Source organism: Podarcis pityusensis (assembly GCF_964106645.2).
Source record: "Podarcis pityusensis genome assembly, chromosome: 1".
Taxonomy (NCBI): Eukaryota; Metazoa; Chordata; class Lepidosauria; order Squamata; family Lacertidae; genus Podarcis; species Podarcis pityusensis.
This window is the reverse complement of record NC_138028.1, coordinates 46,332,928-46,354,430: the sequence shown is the minus strand read 5'-3', so window position 1 is coordinate 46,354,430 and position 21,503 is coordinate 46,332,928. Positions and strand designations below refer to the sequence as shown.

The 21,503-nt window shown below is 43.1% G+C and overlaps 1 protein-coding gene across 5 annotated transcripts in view; it reads left to right on the top strand.

Moving 5' to 3' along the window:
* The window catches only part of RGS6 (regulator of G protein signaling 6), a 220,093-nt gene that overhangs the window by 145,635 nt on the left and 52,955 nt on the right, over positions 1-21,503 (top strand). For all 5 annotated transcript variants that reach the window (XR_013982160.1, XR_013982161.1, XM_080993140.1 and 2 more), the window contains exons 4-8: positions 12,038-12,088; positions 12,917-13,023; positions 14,739-14,790; positions 17,784-17,848; positions 19,542-19,618. Coding sequence is in view for 3 of the 5 variants with exons in the window: in XM_080993140.1 (XP_080849266.1) it covers positions 12,038-12,088; positions 12,917-13,023; positions 14,739-14,790; positions 17,784-17,848; positions 19,542-19,618 (352 nt within the window). In the remaining 2 variants the exon portion in view is untranslated. The remainder of the gene's footprint in view (positions 1-12,037; positions 12,089-12,916; positions 13,024-14,738; positions 14,791-17,783; positions 17,849-19,541; positions 19,619-21,503) is intronic.

The window sequence follows — 21,503 nt, the reverse complement described above, 5'->3', positions numbered from 1 at the left end:
CTAAGGTGCTACTAGACATGTTTTTTAATTTTTATATATATTTCTACTGCGTCAGACCAACACGGCTACCTACCTGAATCTAGTGTATAGTAGCTAACTGGAGGCTCAGAGGCAATATGCAGCCCCCACAAGTTTCCCAGAATAACCTGTGAACATACTCCCCAATATGCATCAGAATCGCACCTACTCCCCAATATGCATCAGAATCACATTCTCGGACACTAATACATAAAAAGGTAAAGGTACCCCTGCCCGTTCGGGCCAGTCTTGCCAGACTCTAGGGTTGTGCGCTCATCTCACTCTATAGGCCGGGAGCCAGCGCTGTCCGCAGACACTTCCGGGTCACGTGGCCAGCGTGACAAGCTGCATCTGGCGAGCCAGCGCAGCACACGGAACACCGTTTACCTTCCCGCTGGTAAGCGGTCCCTTTTTATCTACTTGCACCCGGAGGTGCTTTCGAACTGCTAGGTTGGCAGGCGCTGGGACCGAACGACGGGAGCGCACCCCGCCGTGGGGATTTTAACCGCCGACCATGCAATCGGCAAGTCCTAGGTGCTGAGGTTTTACCCACAGCGCCACCCGCGTCCCTCACTAATACATAAAGGACTCTTTAACAGAGGATTTGTAGTGAGCCACTTTTTTCTATCAGGGCCCCATTCCTTTGTGGGTCTTTTGTTGGGGGACACACAATGGCCAATGGATAGATTTACACAGAATTTGGGCCCCTTGAAGCTAGAATTCAGCAACGGTAATTCATTGTTTGTAGTCATGTTTCAGAGTCACTGTCTCAGATAACAATGCATACTAATAACTTGTGGGCCCCTCAGCTTTCTGCTTTCACCCAAATGCTCACTGCAGCTGGTGTGCAGGCATGAAAAAACCCTCCTGCCTAACTTCAAAGGTGTCTTACTAGAGAGGAAGCAAAGCAGGGAGCAAAGGAATGAGAAAAGCTGAGGAGGAGGAGGAAGCTGTGAGTGTGTGTGTGTGCAATGAACGGATAAACAAAGGATTGTGCAGCTTATGTTCTATATGAGAACATAGACTTGAATGTGATGAGCAGAGATTGCCCAGTACATTTCTTGCCCGAGGCAGAATTGATTCATACTTCTGCAGGAGAGGTGGAGTTGGACAGCATCCCGTGTGAGATTTTGCCTTTCTAGCATCTGATACTGGAATTAGGGTTGCATTTGCACATACTGTAGCGTGAGGAACTTCCCGCAATATATCTGTCCACTGTTTTTCATTGATATGGCACAGTATGGCGGGATAATGTAGATGGGGATTTGTGGCCTAGCAGACTGCACCTCTTTCAGTGGTACTTACATTCTTTCATCTAATTTTCGTTGCGCTCCATGTTTGCACGTTCCTGTAAGAAAATGGTGTGATACTGTGCATTTTTGTAAGAACACAAGAAGAGCCCTGCTGGATCAGTGACCAGCGTCCTGTTCCCACAGCAACCAGCGAGCAGGACCTGCATGCAACAGCCCTCTCTCCACTTCTGATTCCCAGCAACTAGCATTCAAAGGCAATCTGCCTCCATATTTGTGATTCCTTGAACCTGTGGGACTAAGTGGTTACTTGCCGCATACGTTGTTGTCTTGGCATATTCCAGGGTTTTCTTTTGGATGCATAAACTTCCCCTCACAACTTTCCCATGTTTGTTGGAACGCACCTTGGCCACCACCTAGAAAAGGCATAGGCAAACTCAGCCCTCCCGATGTTTTGGGACTACAATTCCCATCATCCCTGACCACTGGTCCTATTAGCTGTGGATGATGGGAGTTGTAGTCCCAAAACATCTGGAGGGCCGAGTTTGCCTATGCCTGGTCTAGAACAGAGTTAAGAAAGGTCTGGCTTGGTATGTAACGCTAAACCATGGCTTGGCGTGATTTGGGCAAGCCTCCACAAACCTAAGCGGCACATGGGACTCACATGTTCCCCCTTCCCTTTTCTTCCTCCTGTATGGTTGAAAGGACCACTGCTTCTGAGTTTACTTTTTAGTTCAAAGAATTTCAGCTTAGTGCTGTGTACTTTCTAACCAAGCAGACCTCAAACCACAGGTTATGAAGCTGGCTCATATAAGTAAGCATTGTGTTGTGATTTGTTTCTGTTTCTATACATAACACAGTCATACAAGATGCTTTGTAAATGAAAGTTAACATGGCCTAAGCCTTAGCCACATGGGAGGAGGCAGAGGGCGTGAACCTGAGGCATTGTGTTTGGACCTAAGGAGGCTCATCCATGTAGCATTAAACTAGGACTTACATCCTCCATATGTGGCTGGATTTTATTTGGGCAGATTTTCAAGAACTAGTGGTTGGGCTGTAAATTGCTGTGTTGGCTGCTGCTCATTAGTGCCTTTATGTTGCTGTTGTTTTAAGTTTTTAAGGCAACGAACTTTGAAAGGATTGTTGTTAAACATACATCAAAAGTCTCAGAATTGTGAAACATTTCAAGGGTGCAGAGCTGATCTGGGTCTGGCCCCCCCCCCCCCAAAAATAAGGTCAAATATTTGTGTTTATTTACAAATATAGAAGACAACATAGGTGGAGGTACACCTTCAACACACTGACAGATATCCCCAAACCCCTATTCTCCTATTTCTCAGAGAACCACCAGTATCCCAATATACTTCTGGAGTACAAGGTCACATCTGTCCCTTTAGAGGACATGAGGTCATTTAGTCTAACTCCTCAGCTCCAAAGTCATCTAAGAAGACATCTATTGAATGTTCTGATGGCACCTGACAGGACATTTGTCAAATGTCCCATTGTGCAGCTGCAGAAGCACAGAGCAGCTGAGCGGTGCAACTATTATTTTTGAAAAATTACAAAAAGAAGCTTTTTAAACTGCCAACGAAATTGTACCACCTTCAGGCTTTTCTCAGGCAGCTCCCATAGGCAGTGATTCCAAAAAAAAGTTTGTGTGACATCCTCCTATGGGCTTTCCCATGACTTTGAACAGCCAGGGAAGTTGTAGGGCACAAGAGAATGGTGCAAGCATTGTTAAAAAAGAAGAGGACACTCCTTGGGTACCTCATAACAGTATTATGTTGATATTAAGGTAAATGACAAAGCCCTTCATCCTAGAGAATTTAACTAACAGTTCTAGCCTCTTTCCCCAGAATTCCTCCAATGAATGGATGGGAAATAACAGACCAAAATAGACATCACAACACTAGCTTAAATATCAGAGGCCTTAACATTTGGTATCCACAACACACACTAGCCAGCCAGTCTGAATCTAGGCATGGCAGTAGCTTTCAGTAGAAACAACCCTCTTAGTGGCTTAGGGTTGAGAAACTTAGATTACAGTACAGGACATTTAACTCGCAGGTTGAAACTTCAGATTCAATTTCTGGCAAGTCTCAGATGGACATGAAAGGATTTCACGCTCTTTCCTTCTCAGCTTTCCAATTAATGTTTCTGGTGTGCCACAGAGCTCAGGTCCTGGGCGTAGCAGTTAAAGGTTTCCTGGGACTCTGATGTTGACAAGAATTCTATCAAGGAATAAGATGAAAGAAGATTCCCCCTTCCTTGGAAAAACGAGATAACGATTCCATTTCACTACTGCTAATAAATTGAATGATGTCCGGCCCAAATCTTGAACGTATTTTATTTGCAGGCAGCTGATTGGAAATTTATTCATTCATCTTGGCTTTGGTTTTGAAATGAGGTCTTTGCATACTTACAAGTAGGAATAGGGCTTAGAAAATATATATTCTCGAGCCCACCTTCCAATGTGAATTCCTTCTCAATCTAGAACAGGCCTCAGCAACCTAAGGCATGGGCCACAAGCGGCCCACCGGGGTCATTTAACCAGCCCACGAGCCACCCCTGAGCTGAACCGCCCACTCGGTGAGTCCCCGCACTCTGCGTTAAACCGGCACTGTGCGGTGCAGGGACTCGCTTCCACAGCGTCAGAAATTGCATCTGTGCAGACGCACTCGTGCTCGCACACAATCCAGTCCACAGAAGGATCTCTGCAGGAGTGAACTGGCCCAGGCGAGGTAAACCTTGCCGGCCCCTGATCTAGAAGGTGGAGATGGCACTCATCTCAACCCATTTCATAAAGACTCCTGGTTTTAATCCCTATATTCTTGCTATCTTATCCACCCAAAAAGTGAGAAGGATCAAGAAATCACAAGAAAGGGAACTGAACCCTGAGGGAGAAATGTGCCATATAAATATAATATACGTGTGTGTGTGTGTGTGTGTGTGTGTGTGTGTGTAAAATGGAAAAGGGTCAACTCTCTTAAGTAATATTGAATAATATTATACAAAATATCCAGTTCTGATGTTACGCTGTCAATTTCATATTTCATTTCTGTTTGCCATTGTGATATACTGGTTAAGAGTCTTTGGACCAAGGCTGAGACCCATGTCCAACTCCCCCCTCCACCATGAGATTATAATACTCTGTTTCTTGAGTCATTTTTGGAGAAAGCGATTTATATATTCAGTCATCATCATCATGAACAACAGTAATAGAGCTCGCTTGGTAACCTTGGTGCACCATCTCTTAGCCAAGCCTACCAACCAGGGTTGTTGTGAAGATAAATGGAGCAGGGGAAGAGCTATGGAAAGAACCAACACTGAGCTTGTTCGGGGAGACATGGGATACATAGTAAGTAAGTAAGTAAGTAAGTAAGTAAGTAAGTAAATTTATTCAAAGCATTTTGGAACAGGTAGCAGACAGGTTGGTGGTGTGGCACCACTCAACTGACCTGGTGCTTATCAGGAGGGGTGAGGTGGTGGCCAAATCAGTGCAGTGCTAACACACCTGTGCCAGATTGTCTGCACGAGTGCGTTTCCACCGCACTGACCTTGCCTCTGTCTCCCAGTAAGTAGCAGTGCCAAAATCGGCTGGAGGCCTCCTCTGCCCAGTGGAAAGAAGGCAGCCTTTCAGATATAGGAGGCCTCAGCCTGACTCTTCTTGATATGTCATAGGCATTGCTGCCATGACACACCCCAGATGCAAGGTGCAGAAAATAAAGGGAGCGCTCTGCTCTCATTGCTCAAACGCTCCATGCTGCTGTTTCTTTCTTGATGCATCTGGCTGGCAGCAAACAGAGCAATTACCACATGCTGATACTGAAAGTGAAGCAATTACTGCACTTTCAGATGGAAGTGCCAGGATTTTTCATGCTGACATGAGCAGTTATTTACATATGAATTACAGGGGGGAAATACTATTAAATGGTTTTCGGACATTGTGGCGCAACATGGTGTTACATGGAAAATCCCTTGTCTGGCAGGCGAATTAGGGGGGGAAGAATCATAAGCCCTCTGATAGCAGGTCCCACACATTCTGTCTTGCTGATGCACTCTAAGGGCTTCAAACAGGAAAAGGAAGAAGACAGGCAACAGACTTGGGAGAGAGCTGGATGCTGCATCAAAAGTGCTTTACTTTGCCTTCCCTTCCAGCTGAAGACTGGATTTTGTGGGCAGCAGAGGAGGCAATGTTATTAACACTTCTTGCCCAGGTGTTCCCCACAGCTCTCTCTGCTAAAGCTGCAAACAGAGCATGCTAGCATCAAGGCAGTGATAGAAGCTACTTATTTCCTGTTTTGGAGATACAAGATGGACAATTTTGGTCTTTCTAGTTATACCTTATTTCTGCATGCAAATCTTTGCCCCCAGAGGGAACTTTAATGACCTTTGGTAACTGCAATAAAATGTTTGACATGACTAGCATTTGTATAGCATGAAATATGAAAATTAGCCTTAGAATACTGCCTAGTCTGCCGAGACTAAACCCCACTCTTTAATTTTCCAGGCCCTTTGTGGGCATTTTTCTTGTACTTGCAGTTATGCTCTGCACATTTAATAAGTAGCTGTTGCAGTAGTAGCAGCAGTAAAATGATAGTGATGATTTTCATGGCAACCCATCAACAAATATTCTCTGGAGCAAAAAGCAAAACAAGGTACAATTTTAAAAAGTATTTAAATACAGAAAACAATAAAAATACAAAGGTAAAGGTAAAGGGACCCCTGACAATTAAGTCCAGTCGCGAACGACTCTGGGGTTGCGGCGTTCACCTCGCTTTACAGGCCGAGGGAGCTGGCGTTTGTCCGCTTCTGCAGACAGTTTTTCCAAGTCACGTGGCCAGCATGACTAAGCTGCTTCTGGCGAAATCAGAGCAGCGCACGGAAACACCATTTACCTTCCCGCCGGAGCGGTACCTATTTATCTACTTGCACTTTGGGGCGTGCTTTCAAACTGCTAGGTTAGCAGGAGCTGGGACTGAACAACAGGAGCTCACCCCGTCGCAGGGATTCGAACCGCCGACCTTTCAGTCAGCAAGCCCAAGCGGCACAGTGGTTTAACCCACAGCGCCACCCGCATGCCAAAATATACAAAATGTTCCATCTAATGGGAAAAGAATATAATCATGAGCAGTTATTTTTCCACACCAGAAACTATGTAGACTGTTCCATATTGTTCACCTCATCAAATATTATAAATGTGGTAGCCAGAAACACATTGCCAAAAAAAGAAGAGGTGCCTAATTCAAAAGAGACCACAGATTTGCATAACATTTGAATACACTAGAATACACTAGAATATACTAATATATATGTATAGATGCAAATTTAGAAAATAATTATTGTAATTTAACCAGAAATACAATAAATCCCATCCTAGTGGGAAAAGCTTTGACCAGGTGGCTTGTGTGCCTGCTTCGTCTCCTTCCAAGGTGTTAACTGGGTAACTTCAAGGCCCCTGTGCCTCCTTTATCTTTCAACATGACTTGAGCTGGACATCCCTGTGGATAGAAGGCTATCCTCTGTAAAGAAGGGCACATGGCTACCCTAACTGTAAAGAAGTATGGGGAGGCAGACAGGCTCAAGAAATTGTGGCTGATTTCTTGTGAGCTTTGCAATCTTCCTAAAAGTGATGGGACATGAAAACAGTGTATCTCAAAAAGTGGTGATTCAAATCCATTGTATCTATAATTCCTCTAGCTCTCAAACTTGATATTTCCATTTTCCCCCCCTCTTTCCTTGATTGCCTTGCTGTTTGTCATTGTGACAGACGCTTGTCTGGTTATATTTTCTAGGAACAGTGGGATCTAATATTTATGAGGAAATAGTTGGAGATATAGAGCTGCTATCCTGTCTCCATAATACTTCATTAAATGAATGAGCGACTTGGCAGTTTATGATCTGATTCACTGTTATCTCAGTGTTATGTAAGTTCATTTTTGCAGCGCAACGCTAACTGATTCAAGAAGTAAGGAGCAAGTACATCTCATAATTGCTGTTTCTTTGGGTATTACCCATAAATGCTGTATTGAATTATTTCTGTAGGATAACATCCTTGAGATGTTCGATTTGGCCACAGAGCCACATGCCTTAGTCACCCATTTGGAATACTGTCCCATTTGGATTTACTGTAACACGCTCTACATGGGTCTGCCTTTGAAAAGCGCTTAGAAACTTCATGTGGCTTAAAGAGCTGCAGCCAGATTGTTGACCAGGGGCTGCTTATATGGAGCTAGAACAGCTCCGCTTACTACTGATCTGTTGCTGGGCACAATTCATAGTGCTGGTTTTGACCTATAAAGCCCTCTATGGCTTGGGACCAAGCTATCTGACAGACTGTATTCCCTCATATCAACCTGCCCAGGTTTTGAGATCTCCAGGGGAGAGCCTTCTCTCGGTCCCACCACCCTCACAGCCATATTTGGTTGGTTGGGATGTGGCAAAGGGCCTTCTTGTTGGCTTCTTCCGGACTCCGGAACTCCATGCCTGGAGAAGTTAGACTGGCTCCTCTACTAGTTGTCTTCCTGCGAACAGATGGAGACTTTCGTGTTCCAACAGGTTTTGGGGAACTGATGGCTTTTAGTAAAAGAGCTTGTGCTGTGCTGCTTTTATTGTAATTATTGGTATGGTTTTAATAGATTTATGTAGTTTTTTATTCTATCAATGTTTAACTGTTTTTAAATTATTATTATTATTATTATTATTCTGTTTTAAGTGGTCCTTATTTTTATCTGAAATCTGCCTTGAGTCCCCATCAGGGGGGAAAGGTGGTGTGTGTGTGTGTGTGTGTGTGTAACAACAACTTGTTTCCACCTCTTTTTTGTTTGCCTTATTTATTTATTTTTAAAACTACTAGGGGGTGCTGGCCCTCCTTTATTGCTTGCCAACCCTGACTACCTCCTTTGCCAAACTTCCATCCTTTACCTCTTACCCAAATTTCCAGTCCTCGTGACTCCTTCTGCCCCCAGCCACCCCCACCCTAACCCTGCCAACCCACCACCCTGTTGCCAGTCCCTGTTTCCCCGCAGGCCACCCACAGGTGTCACCGCCACAACCCACAGTTTGCCCCAAACTCCCCTATCCGCTCAAAACTCGCTTCATTCCCAAGATCCCACTGCCACCCACAGGAGGGGAGTTTTTCTCCACTGTTCTCCATCCTGCCAGCAGAAGTAAGTGGGTTGCAGCATGAGGTGAAAGACTTTCTCCTCTTCAGAGGACATGGGAAGGCCCACCTGGGCCATCTTTTGTCTGCTCACTCGCTCAGCCTGTTTGCTTTGCTTGATCACCTTGCCTGCTGTTGTCATGCTGCAGTTGTAGCACATGATGACAGCCTTAGGTTTTTATGTATATAGGAAGATATCCCCCCCCCCAAAAAAAGAAAGGAGAGGAATACAGACCATAAGGCAGGGTGGGAAACCTGTGGTCCCCCAGATGTTGCTGCACTCTGGCTCTCACCATCTTTGGCCATAAGCTACACTGGTAGGAGCTGATGGTGGTTGGAATCCAATAATAATAATAATAATAATAATAATAATAATAATAATAATAATAATTTATTTGTACCCCGCCCATCTGGCTGGGTTTCTCCAGCCACTCTGGGCGGCTTCCAACAAAGATTAAAAATACATTAAAATGTCACACATTAAAAACTTCCCTGAACAGGGCTGCCTTCAGATGTCTTCTAAATGTCAGGTAGTTGTTTATCTCTTTGACATCTGATGGGAGGGCATTCCACAGGGCAGGCACCACTACCGAGAAGGCCCTCTGCCTGGTTCCCTGTAGCTTTGCTTCTCGCAATGAGGGAACCGCCAGAAGGCCCTCTGCGCTTGACCTCAGCGTCCGGGCAGAACGATGGGGGTGGAGACGCCAACAACATCTGGAGGGCAACAGATTCCTCACACCTCCTATAAGGGATGAAATCAGAAACGTTGCCTATGTAGCTTGCATTTCTAATCATGTGTGCTAGGTATAACAGCTGCACAGAGCCAGGAAGAGATGCTCCCTTGGTCAGTCCTGGGGAGATGAATGTTGCCAACTTTTATACTGACCCTGCTCCTGTACATGAAAAGCAGGCTGACAGCAGCAGTTCACTAGCTGAGACCTTGGCCTTGCACATCACTTTATCTTCATGCTGCAGAGCAAGTGAAATCGTTGGCAGTCACATTTGTTAATTGTGGCCAAATGGAGTTGCCCGACTTCCTAACATAGGCAGGCAAGCTCCCTAAGGTTAAGAGAGCCACAATACAATATTCATATAGGTATGCTATAAAACAGGGGTGAGTTGGAACCTAAGGCTCAGGAGCCAAAGGAGGCCCTCCAGGTCTCTCTTTCCTGCTTTCAGGAAATGGGAGTGTGTGTGTGTATATAGAAACTTCCATTACCCTGATCCCTATACATCCCTATAAACATCCCTATAAAGAAATTTGGACTCTCTCTCTTTCTCTTTCTCTTTCTCTCTCTCTCTCTCTCTCTCTCTCTCTCTCTCTCTCTCTCTCACACACACACACACACACACACGAAAGCATGCAGTCATTGCTGACATCTACCGCCACCCCATTGCCCCTCCTTCCCAAATCTCCCGTTGTTTATCTCTCTGCTGCTGCTTTCCTCCTAAAAATGCAAGAGATTTGGAAGCCAAATAATGGCCTCTCTTGTGTGCTAATGCCCTGGATAGCAGCAGTCCCTTTGTCAGTCGCAGACACCAGTGGGCCCATTTTTATCCTGTTTTGTGCATTCTGCTGGCTTTGATTTCAAAAATATGGAACGGGGGTTAAAGCTTTCTGCTTCTTTCCTGCATGATTAAGAAGGGCACCACGACTAACATATTCATTATAGAACATGTTTACAGGGCCAGAGACTTGAGAGGGAAAACTTTGGTTCTGGAAGGCATTGTAGTGGATAAGAAGATGAGCTCCATGGGAAATTTAACCCTGCTTGCTTGTTATGAGATAAGGAGGTTTGTTTGTCTGTTTGTTTTTGTGTTATAGCCCACTCTTTTTTTGTAGAAAATAAACTGTAAGTTGGAGGCTTTCAGAAGACTTTTATTTTTTAATAGTGCCCATAGGAATTAGGGAGTTAGCTGACCCCTGGCAGATTGCAGAAAGCAGTTTTCACTGCACACAGGTGGTGTAGTGGCAATAAAGGTTTATTATTATTATTTATTATTTTAGAAATTACAGCAATTTTAGGGGGAAAAGCCCATGAATAGCATGTAATAGCATATGATGCAGCCTGCATAATCACACACATGCACACACATATGTGAGTGTTTTCTTTGTTGGATTAATGGCATCTGGGGAGGAGGGTGTGGAGATATGTCTGTTTTCTTGATGAATGCTGATCAGACACATGAGTATTAGCAGTGACACTAATTAACAGGGGGAGGAAACGCTTGTCATTATCCTGAGGGTGAGTAATCATTTTTGGCAGGTGATAATTAATGGTCTGGCAAAGTCAACAGGAAGATAATCTGTCAGCCTTGGGGAAAGCTAGGGACCCACCATAAAAAAAAAACTACTTTCGTTTCTCGGTGCCTCTCAGGAGTCCTTTGGGCTTTCAAAAATGGTACACATGAAGGGGTGATTGTGCGGTGTTTCTGGAGTTATCTTTGTACAAGCTTTGCAGATCTTCAGAAACTCCAAATTGTTTTGGAGTGTGGAAGGATGGCTGGCTGACTTGATTGATTGATTGATTGATTGATTGACTGACCGACTGATTCATTGATTGATTGGGAGGCATAAATATTTGATTTGAAAATCTGGTTGCTGTCCTAAGCAATAAGTTGCCCGAGACACTGAAGGTATTGCTGTGGGTAATGTTTCTAACTTGCTGTAAACCGGGGACAGCAAACATTGTACCCTACAGATATAACTCCCATCAGTCCTAGCTAGCATGGCCAATGGCCAAGGACGATGGAAGCTGTTATCCTGTAACATGGATTCCCCACCAATGCTGTCACATCGCACATCCAACAGGTAAGAAGACGGCAGAACAGAGAGAGTTCTGCCTGCACTGCCAGAGGCAGCATGGCTCTGAACAACAGTTGATGCTTGTGGGGTCCCTGTGGACATCTGGCTGGCCTCTGTGAAAACAGGCTGTTGGGCTAGATGGACCACTCCTCTGATCCGGGTTCTTATGAATGAAGGGGGTGCATGAGTGCGTGTAGAAACTAGCCTCCTATATAAAAGGTAAAATGGCACATTTGTTGCTTTACTCATCTTTGCTTCTGGCCCTGAAGGCTGGTATGTAGCCTTCAGAAGATTGCCTAGAAGGGAGTAGAACCATTGGGCTTAAGAAGGTTCCCTGGCCTTCCCTGTTTTAATTAGAAACGGAAACAACATTGCCGAGAAGTGTCACCATTTAAACTGACAGCGTTGACAATGGGAACCACACCAAAGAAAAAAAGAAAGATGCATCCTGCCTCTACTGACTATATTCCTCATTTGCTGACTTCATCTTTGTTAATCTGTCGCAAGAAAAGTTGAAAGTCTCGTCCTCACCTACCAGAGCGGGGGTGGAGGGGCTCAACAATTATCCTGGTTCTCCTCCTGATGACAACATTGCTCCTGCTGTAAAAGAATTAAAATAAAATCCTGGAGCTGCACCCCTCCCCACAGCATTTCCTCTCCACCACACCATTGAAAATAGTTCTTATTGCTTATGTATTATTTGTCTCATTCCTTTTGGCTTTCTTCCTTTCCTTTCCTTTCCTTTCCTTTCCTTTCCTTTCCTTTCCTTTCCTTTCCTTTCCTTTCCTTTCCTTTCTCTAGGGACTGACATAGTGCAGTGGCTCATGAAGAATCTCAACATTGAAGACCCAGGTAATTTGTTCTTCCAATGCCAAAAAAATATATAAGCTTGGGGCTTGGTATTATCTATGGCTTACAATATTGTATGCTATAAAATTAAACTCGGAATCTTGTGATTCTGTGGCATCCCAAACTGAAGGGTTAAGAATTTGTTGCCAGATTCTGGGAACACTGTTTCTGAGACCCAGGTGGGAAAAGTGACCACAAGATGAAAGACGGGTTGAAAGTAGTTTTGTGCCATCCCTAAATGAATTCATTTTCTCTTCTGAGTTCTCCAGAATTCTCTCTACCACATTTGGATTGACGAAAACCTTAGAGAAGGATAGGGAGGTACCTACCACACACTCAGAATTGTGGCAAACACTTCCAGAACTTGAAAATTTTATTATTGTGATATATTAACATAGTTTTTAAAGTTGTCTGGGCCAGCAGACTTGTCATATGTTGAGGCTATTTCAGTGATTGCAGAGGCATTATAGCAGAACCTGGGGTTGCAATCCTGTACCCACTTACCTGGGAAGAAGCTCCAATGAATTCAGTGGGATTTGTATGTCTCTGAATGAAGGCGAGGCTCCAGATGCACCTCTGTGGGGAGGGACTCCCACAGCTTAGGGGCTACCACAGAGAATGTCCTCTCTTGGGCCGCCCCCAGCCTCTGAGGGTGGAGGAACTACCAAGAGGGCCCCCCTCTGCCAATTTTAGCACCCAAGCATGTCTGTAAGGAAGGAGGTGGTCATGGCTCGGGGATTGCTGTATCAACAAGGTCCTGCCACCCTAGGCCTTGGGAGATGTTGCTTTGTATAGATATTTGACATATATTTTTTCTTCCTTAATTTCCAGCTGAAGCAATACATATGGGAAGTCTCATTGCAGCACAGGGATACATTTTCCCAATCTCAGATCATGTACTTACTTTGAAGGATGATGGGACTTTCTATCGCTTTCAGGTAATTTGGATTACACAATGACCCAACACCCTCCTTCATAAGAACTTCCTGCTTTCTCCTTGACAAGAGGAATAAACCTAGAGTAAGGGCATTCCATCACACACCTGCTGCCTTCTAACTTTTGGAGGAGCTGCTTTAGTTGTTTGACAGCGGCATGGAAATGCTTATCTTTCATTATAACTAAGCAGTGCTGTTGACATTAACAGAGGCTTATATATAAAGTTAAGTTTGGGGGGTTGGTTTGTTTTAACTGTGACAGAGATTCCTTTTTAACTAGTAGGGCTAGGTGTTGAGTCTCACACCTTTTTGGTTGGTAACCATGCGTTCTACCACATACTTATGCCCCGTGGCATGGCATCTTATGTTCAGTCTCATGCCCAACTTATTTTCCTACACTTTCCACCCATTGGCAGCTGACAGACCCACAATGTGATGCAGCAAGGGAAGCTATAGTACAGTTCAAGTCTGCCTTGGTCAGATCCCATCTGGAGTACTGTGTCCAGTTCTGGGAACCACAGTTTAATAAGGATACAGTGGTGCTTCTGGATTTTTGACCTTCGAGAACCGAAATGTACGACAATGGAGGCATTCGGGAACTTAGGTACCACTGTATTAATGAGCTAGAATGTGTGCAGAGGAAGGTGATCAAGATGATAAAGGGTCTGGAGACCAAACCTTCTGAGGAACAGTTGTGGGAGTTAGGTATGTTTAGCCTGGATAAGAAGAGACTGAGAGGAGATATGATAACCATCTTCAAATATCTAAAGAGGTGTCACATGGAAGATGGAGCAAGCTTGTTTTCTCCTGCTCTGGAGCCTAGGACCTGAACCAGTTACAAGAAAGGAGATTTCAGCTAAACACCTGGAATAATTTTCTGGTGGTAAGAGCTGTTCAGCAGTGGAACAGACTCCCACGAGAGGTGGTGGACTTTCTTCTTCCTTGGAGATTTTAAGCAGAGGTTATATGACCATCTGTGTTAGTTGTGATTCCTCCATTGCAGGGGGTTGGACTAGATTACCCTCAGGATTCCTGCCAACTTCCTCCCAACTCTAAAGTTCTAAGATGAGACTTGAGTCTGCCAGCTTGTTTTGACTGCCCAAACCACATCAATACACACATTTCTGGGGAGAAATTCGCCATCTTCTTCCTGCTGGAATGGCTACACATCTTGGTTACATCACATGACTTTATATCAGTTTTCTTCATATGAGGAGGCAATGAAAGAAAATATAATTCTCACAGTATTTTACAACTGATCAAATCTTGCTTTTATGAATATTTCTCATTGACATAAGAATGTCCTGTATGCCTGAAGGAGCGTCTCCACCCCCATTTTTCAGCCCAGACACTGAGATCTACCGCTGAGGGCCTTCTGGCAGTTCCCTCATTGCGAGAAGTGAGGTTACAGGGAACCAGACAGAGGGCCTTCTCAGTAGTGGTGCCTGCCCTGTGGAACGCCCTCCCATCAGATTTTACACACACACACACACACACACACACACACACAAATTGTTTTTAAAATTGTTTCTATACATACAAGTGTTTTAACTGTTTTTTGCATGCGTAACTGTTGTAAATATGTTTTTGTTATATTGTAAATTACTATGGGATGCCTCATGAGAAGTGATTCATAAAATAAACATATTAATTATGATAACAGCAATAATTATATTTGGATGAATCCATCATAGTGATAAAACTTCACTGTTTTTCAGGCTCCATATTTTTGGCCTTCAAATTGTTGGGAACCAGAAAACACAGACTATGGTGAGAATTTGGGGTGATATCATTTTTTTAATGTTATTTGTAAATGTATCTCCAGTGACCAAGTTGTTCTAAAAAGAGATGATTCATTATATGACCCACATTGCTTCTCCTTTCCCATGTAAGAAACAGTTCTATTCGCATGACTAGAGCTGTACTGTCTTTCAGTTTGGATGATAATAATAATATTAACCCTCATTCAACTGACATGCAGCATCTCCTGGAGCAAATTCATGATATATAAAATGAGCAAGCACAAGAGACATTATGGGATGAATTATTAAATTAACAGTAGATTTTTTTTTCAAGAGCAGTGTTTCCCCCTTCCTAGCTGAACACTTGAAAATTGCTGAGGGTCTTGGTGGCCCACTTAATGATTTCCCTTCCTGTTGTAACAATTGTAATATGCTGTGCTAGGTGCTGAATTATTTTTAATTGTATTCTTCTGGCTTCTTTTATTTCTCATATTACACTTACTGTATGTAATACAATTTGAAATCTATGGAAATTTAAATTTAATGCAATGGATGTGCATATTGTGTTAAACATCTTAATCCTAGCCTCCCATTAACTTTTAACTAATATAATATATGAAAGAATGGCAGATATATGTCAACAGATAGCTCTAGTTTTTAATTACTGTGAATCATTTCTCCAGGGCTCTCTCCAATCTCACAGTGTTTGGGGAGAAGATTTAAAAACTGTTATGTTTTTCCTGTGTACCCATGCCTTATCCAGTTCTGCCACTAGGGGCTCCCGTGTAACCTTGCTCCAGAGCTACCCTGAGTTGGGGCCTCAGAGGCATTTGAGGAGAAATTAAAATCGTGGGTACCAGCCACAGTGTTTCAGTGGCTGTCAAGACCATCTCCCTCCCCTTTTTTTGCTTCTGCTCTGTTGGCGCCCACCTGCCTCAAGGCAAGCAGAGCTGAGCCAAAGTCACATCACAGTTCTGCCCCCAATCCCCATACATTCATTTTACACTGGAAACATTACAGTCATACCTCAGGTTGAAGTAATGGAACGCGTTACTTTCGGGTTTCGCCGCTCACGCATGCGCGGACGGTCAAAATGACGTCACACGCATGCACGGATGTGGCGAATCGCGACCAGCAGTTGCGGGTTGCGTTCGCTTCAGGATGTGAATGGGGCTCCGGAACGGATCCCGTTCGCATCCTGAGGTACCACTGTACAGTGTTTTTCAGAGCCAACCCTACTATTAAGCTGGTTTTGGGTGGCATGATTGGGCAGCAAATGGTTAGTTGTTTAATTTATTATTGTTGCATTTTTGCTATTGGGGAGGGGTGCTTGTGCAGTTTGTGCCTCTAATGCCAAGCAATTTGACAGCCATTGTTACTAAGCACCTTGATTTAGGATAGGGGCACCACTTGTTGCTCCCCTTTGGCCCGCTGTGGTGATATTAATTGTTGTGTGAAAAGGTCCTTGGGCAAACATTAAGAGTAATTTCAATAGTCCCGAGCCGTATACAAAATTGCATACAGAACAGAGCAGAGATTAAGTTAATATGGAAATTAAGATAGGACTTTGTTCAGATGCAAGTGTCGATCTACAGCTGCAGATATGAATGCACTCCCTGTGTATAAAATGATTGCGTTGTAAAATGCCTTAAGGTTATTGCCATCTAGCATCATTAGTATGGTTTTTGTACGAAGGTCAGGCTGTGATCTGTGGATGAATTTGGTGTCCTGTACGATAAATGATGATATAGCCTGGACACTAATATATAGTCTGGCTGATCAATAAACTGTTCTCTAACCAAAATTAGAAATCCCTTAGCAGCAGTAAATGAAAATGGCGTTGCATTGATGTATAGCGGGGAAAAAGAAGAGTGATCAGTTTATATTAGCGGCTGGTGTCTGGCGTTGGGAAAGAAATAACAGTGGTTTATGAGCTAATAAACCACAGAATTCTCTATTAAATGTCTGAACAGCTTGAGTACTAATGCATAAAAGGAATATGTCAGCATTGTTATCTTTAGTTGTCTCTATGCGTTATTGCTGTCTCTTCTACAGCCATACTCCTCTCACACTGAAATGATAAAATCAATTTTTTCATTCAACCGGGGCACTGGCAAAGGAAATGAATATACCTGTGCTCATAAAACAAGGGCTTTTGGCCGTGCTTTTTTTTTTTAACAGGTTGACCAGAAGCAATTTATGACCACACAAAACAAACAAACAAAAACCCTTTCTTCCCTGTCACTGCACAATTTTTAATAAATGTATTGTAGGATTTGTAGTTGGAAGCAGAGTTGCCATCACTGTGGAAGTCATATAATGGTAATCACATTTAATCTCTTATTTAACTGTTAATAACTCCAACAAGTCAGTAAGAAAAAAAGATGTATAACAAACAATCCTTCTCCTCCTTTAGGCATTGAGTCCATTGTGCAGCTTTCTAAGCAGTTCTGAGTCCATTTTATTTCAGTAGGAGATATTTAAGCAGGTGCTTCATGCTTAAGAGATGGCAATTTCTGTTCCCTTATAACTGGCAAAATCCATCCAGTCGGTAACCCAATACATAGTTGCATTTGCATTGCAGGCTGTTGGACCAGATGACGCTTGGGGCTGCCATTTTAACCGTGGGCACATTTTTTAAGGGAAATACATCCTAGCACGTAGAGCATGCACAGGGAACCATCTTGAAAGACTAGCACTCACAGTCAAAATTCTTCTCCCATGTTATTCATGTTGATGTTTTGCTAAGATTTATTTTATTATCATTTATTCCATTTGTATCCTACCAATCATCATGAAGTAGCTCAGGGCAGCATTTGTTTGATACACACAACAATTCTACAGACGTGCTCAGAATTTCTGGGTACCCAGAAATGATTTTTTTTTTTGGTGATTCAGGCATCTGAAAAAATGTGATTTTGCAGTTATGGGAGTTGGTCCACACCTGTGGCTGGGTTTTTCCCCCCCTGTAGCAACTGTCCTTGCCTTAATGGTGACATTTTGTTTTCTTTCTCTCCATAGCCATCTATCTTTGCAAGAGGACCATGCAGAACAAAGCGAGGCTGGAGCTGGCGGATTATGAAGCCGTAGGTATACTGATTTTACAGTTACAAAGTGTAATGTTGTCCTCTAAAGCAAACCTCTTTTCTTTGTACAACAAACTTGAAGGTGGAATCTGTGCTTTCTAATCGTTGCTTCTATCTGGAAACTCTTAAATAAATGTCAGGAAATTCATGCTGTTTCACTTTTTGGATGCTTGTTAAACCACAGTGGATGTTTATTCCTGCACAACCCAGTGCTTCCTCTGGCTTGCTAAACAGATACACATTCCATCCCTGCAACCCAGGCAGAACTGCCAATTGACTCTAACCACCAACCATGGTATATTAAACATTTTTATACGCTATATTATCACTCTTTACAGGGTTTTACTCCCACACATTTCCAACTTCATTATTTATAAATTCAGTTACAAATCTTTGCTTACTATCAGCTAGTCAATTGTGCGGGTTATAAAGCATCTTTATGAATCACAAAGGGTTTACTCAGAGCCACCAGTCACGCTCTGGTATACATGCAGAGAAGGCATGGCACCAAAATGCAGTGTTCTGGGGCCTATTGAGAGCAATAATTATCAGACAAGGCCAAACGATTAGATCATCTTTCATTTTCTTCAAGCCCATAGCTCACGTGATGAGCAACCACATCAACACTTGCCCGGTTAATTAAAGATAAGAGTGGTGTATGGCTTTAACAGAAGCTCTTGTTAAAACTAGGAACTCCATTTTTTTTAGGGGTGATTTTGTTTTTGTGGTTGCAAACAAACCATTGGATATATTACTGCAGATGTTTTGGAGGTTTTTGTAATTTTTTTTTTAACTGCTATCTGTTTTTCCTTTGCTTATACCTTCTTTTCCCATTCTTTTGTCTATATGTGAGTTTGTATCTATCTATTTAATTTTTTTAGGCAAGGCATGTTGTCTGCATATTCTGGCTCACGGTGGATTCGTCTCTTAAAATGGCTGGGCTTTAATATTTAGTCCACTGTGTTGGCAAGGCCAATGATCCTTTCCTATACAAGTCAATAGTGAACTTATTAAATGAGATTCCCGTTATGGCATTTCCATAGTGTTAAAAAAAGGTAAAGGGACCCCTGACCATTAGGTCCAGTTGTGGCCAACTCTGGGGTTGCGGTGCTCATCTCGCTTTATTGGCCGAGGGAGCCTGCATACAGCAGGTCATGTGCTTCAATAATACATGGGAGGGGGGGTAGAGAGAGAAAATTCACATAATGGATACAGTATATGGAAAGAATTGAGCTAAAATTGAGTGCTTTCAAGTCCTACTGACTTGATTGAAATGTTAAGTAGATACTTGAAACGCTCCCATTTAAGTCAATGGGACTCTAAAAATGCTGGCTCAAATCCGCTCTACAAATGCCACACTGACATCAAGACCATGGGACTCATCTTATGTGAAGCGAACAGACAGCAGCTAAATAATTCCCAAAATACTGGGGTACATGAAACAAAGGGGGGTGCACACCAGTAATACAAGAAAGGTGGTTTCATGCCCTGCTACAACTCAAGGTATTGTGTTCTGTTCTTTACTCATTTTATGCTCAATGCAATTTCCATTCTTGTCATTTCAACTGCTGCCGCCATTGCTTTGTGACTGTCCGGCTTTGCAGATACACGTGACTGACGTTATAATGAGAGGTTCATTTTGAGCACGGGTTGGTATAATTGGTGGCTCGCCTCATCTTCCTCTCTCGTTTAGGAAAACTTGGCAAGACTCCAGAGAGCTTTTGCAAGGAAGTGGGAATTCATCTTTATGCAAGCTGAAGCTCAAGTGAAGTAGGTACCAAGTGAACAAGTCTTCTGGGGAGAGAATGTGTTAAGGCTAACCATTCCTTCTTAAAGCTTAGGTTTCAAGGGTACGTTTCCCTTCCCCTCTGCAAAGTGGAGGGAACTGAAAGATGCTACATTCTGTTCAGGATCTGAACAGTTAACATTCCTTCACTGCATATCTGGCTCCATTCACAAGGAGAACCTCTCCATTGATGGCATCAACCACCAGACATGCGCAGCTCTGGCATGATGATTCTTGGCACAATTATGTGGTATTCATATGGTTGACTCTTCCCCCTTCCCCCTCCCCTAAAAATGCTGTCTTTGGATGAAGAGCAGTATATAAATATAATAAAACAAATATAAACATCACCCATATTTTCTATGGGTGATACCCAGTGCCGCACAAGCAGATTTCCACTTGTTCAGTGGGACTTCTCCTTCCTCTGCAGTCCACCATGTGTGCGCATACACACACATGTGCGCACCAATTGTCTCTGGTGGGACCCTCATTGGATATCACCCTGTGCATGGCTTGTACATGGAAAGGGCAGGTGGGAATGATGGCATTAGGCCTAATTTGTCATTGTAAATGGTTGACTATTGAGCCATCACCTGCTGTTGAACCAATGGATCATTTCAGTGATTTTGCATATTCTCAAAACCATAATACATTAGTTTGTCTGAAGATGAAGCTCCCTGCCCTCTCCAAAAAAAGAGAAAATAAATAAAGATGCCTTCTGCAATAAACATGTCAACTTACAATTTGGTAGACAAAAATGATCACACCTTGCTGGAGGGAATTTATTTATTTCATTAAATTTATGCTTGGTTGTGAAAAACCTGAAAAGAGAATAAAAAAGATGACATTATTGGTAAAAACAGTTAAGAGCAACTGCTTAAAACATTAGAAAAAACACAAATTTTGCAGCAAACTAAAAACAGATTAAAACACACAGTCTGTATTATAGCACCATCTTTCCCCCCCCATTCCCTATTATATTAACACACCAAAACAAAAATAGCACACACACGCAACCACCCACAAGCCCCAAATAAATGTTTGCCCTTAACCTCCATTCTTGCCAGTTAAAATTGGGCTCCACCAGTTAATCCACTGAACTCTTACAGCACAACCTTGCGCACGTCTTCTCAGAAGTAAGTCCTGTTGTTCCGTGAGACTCCCAGCTAAGTGTGAATCTTCCCTGTCAGTTGCTTAATCTCCCGATTAAACCTTATAGTCCCAGTGTGGTGTGAAGAACTTCAAGGCTAATCGTAATTAAATAAGCTACTTTTGTCACTTGCTGCAATTTGTCTTATTAATACGGGAAAGGTTTTAAAACTTCATTTGACTCTTGCCTTCTCTGATTCTCTTCACTTTTTTTTTGCCATCCCTACATACTTGAGCAGAAACTGGAATAGAGGGTGTTTGTTTTGCCTGTTCCTGGCCACCTTCATTTGAAGGCCTCTCTGCTATGACAGAGGCTTCTACCCCCATCCGTGGGGTATTCCCAAAGCCGCAGGCAACATTAAATGAGCCACATTAGTCAGTGTCAACCGCAGCGATAAGTGTGGATGCTCATCATTAAACTCTTGCTGCTAAGACTGTTAGATTTATGTGCCTAATATTAAGTACTTAGGTTTAACAGTTGTGCCTACCATGTCATTACTTACTCTGTATTTCCCTTCTGGCAGTTGTCAACATGGGGGGGGGGGGGGGCAAAAAGCTTAGTTCATAACTGGGCTGCATTTGAATGACAAACACAGGTGTAATGGAGCCCTGTCAGTGGGTGGCCATGTGCCCCGCTTTACATTGGACAGTCCTCTATTTGAGGTCCTTTCTTTGAATATCTTATCTGGTCCAGGTCTGGTTGAAAGGTAAGGATCCATC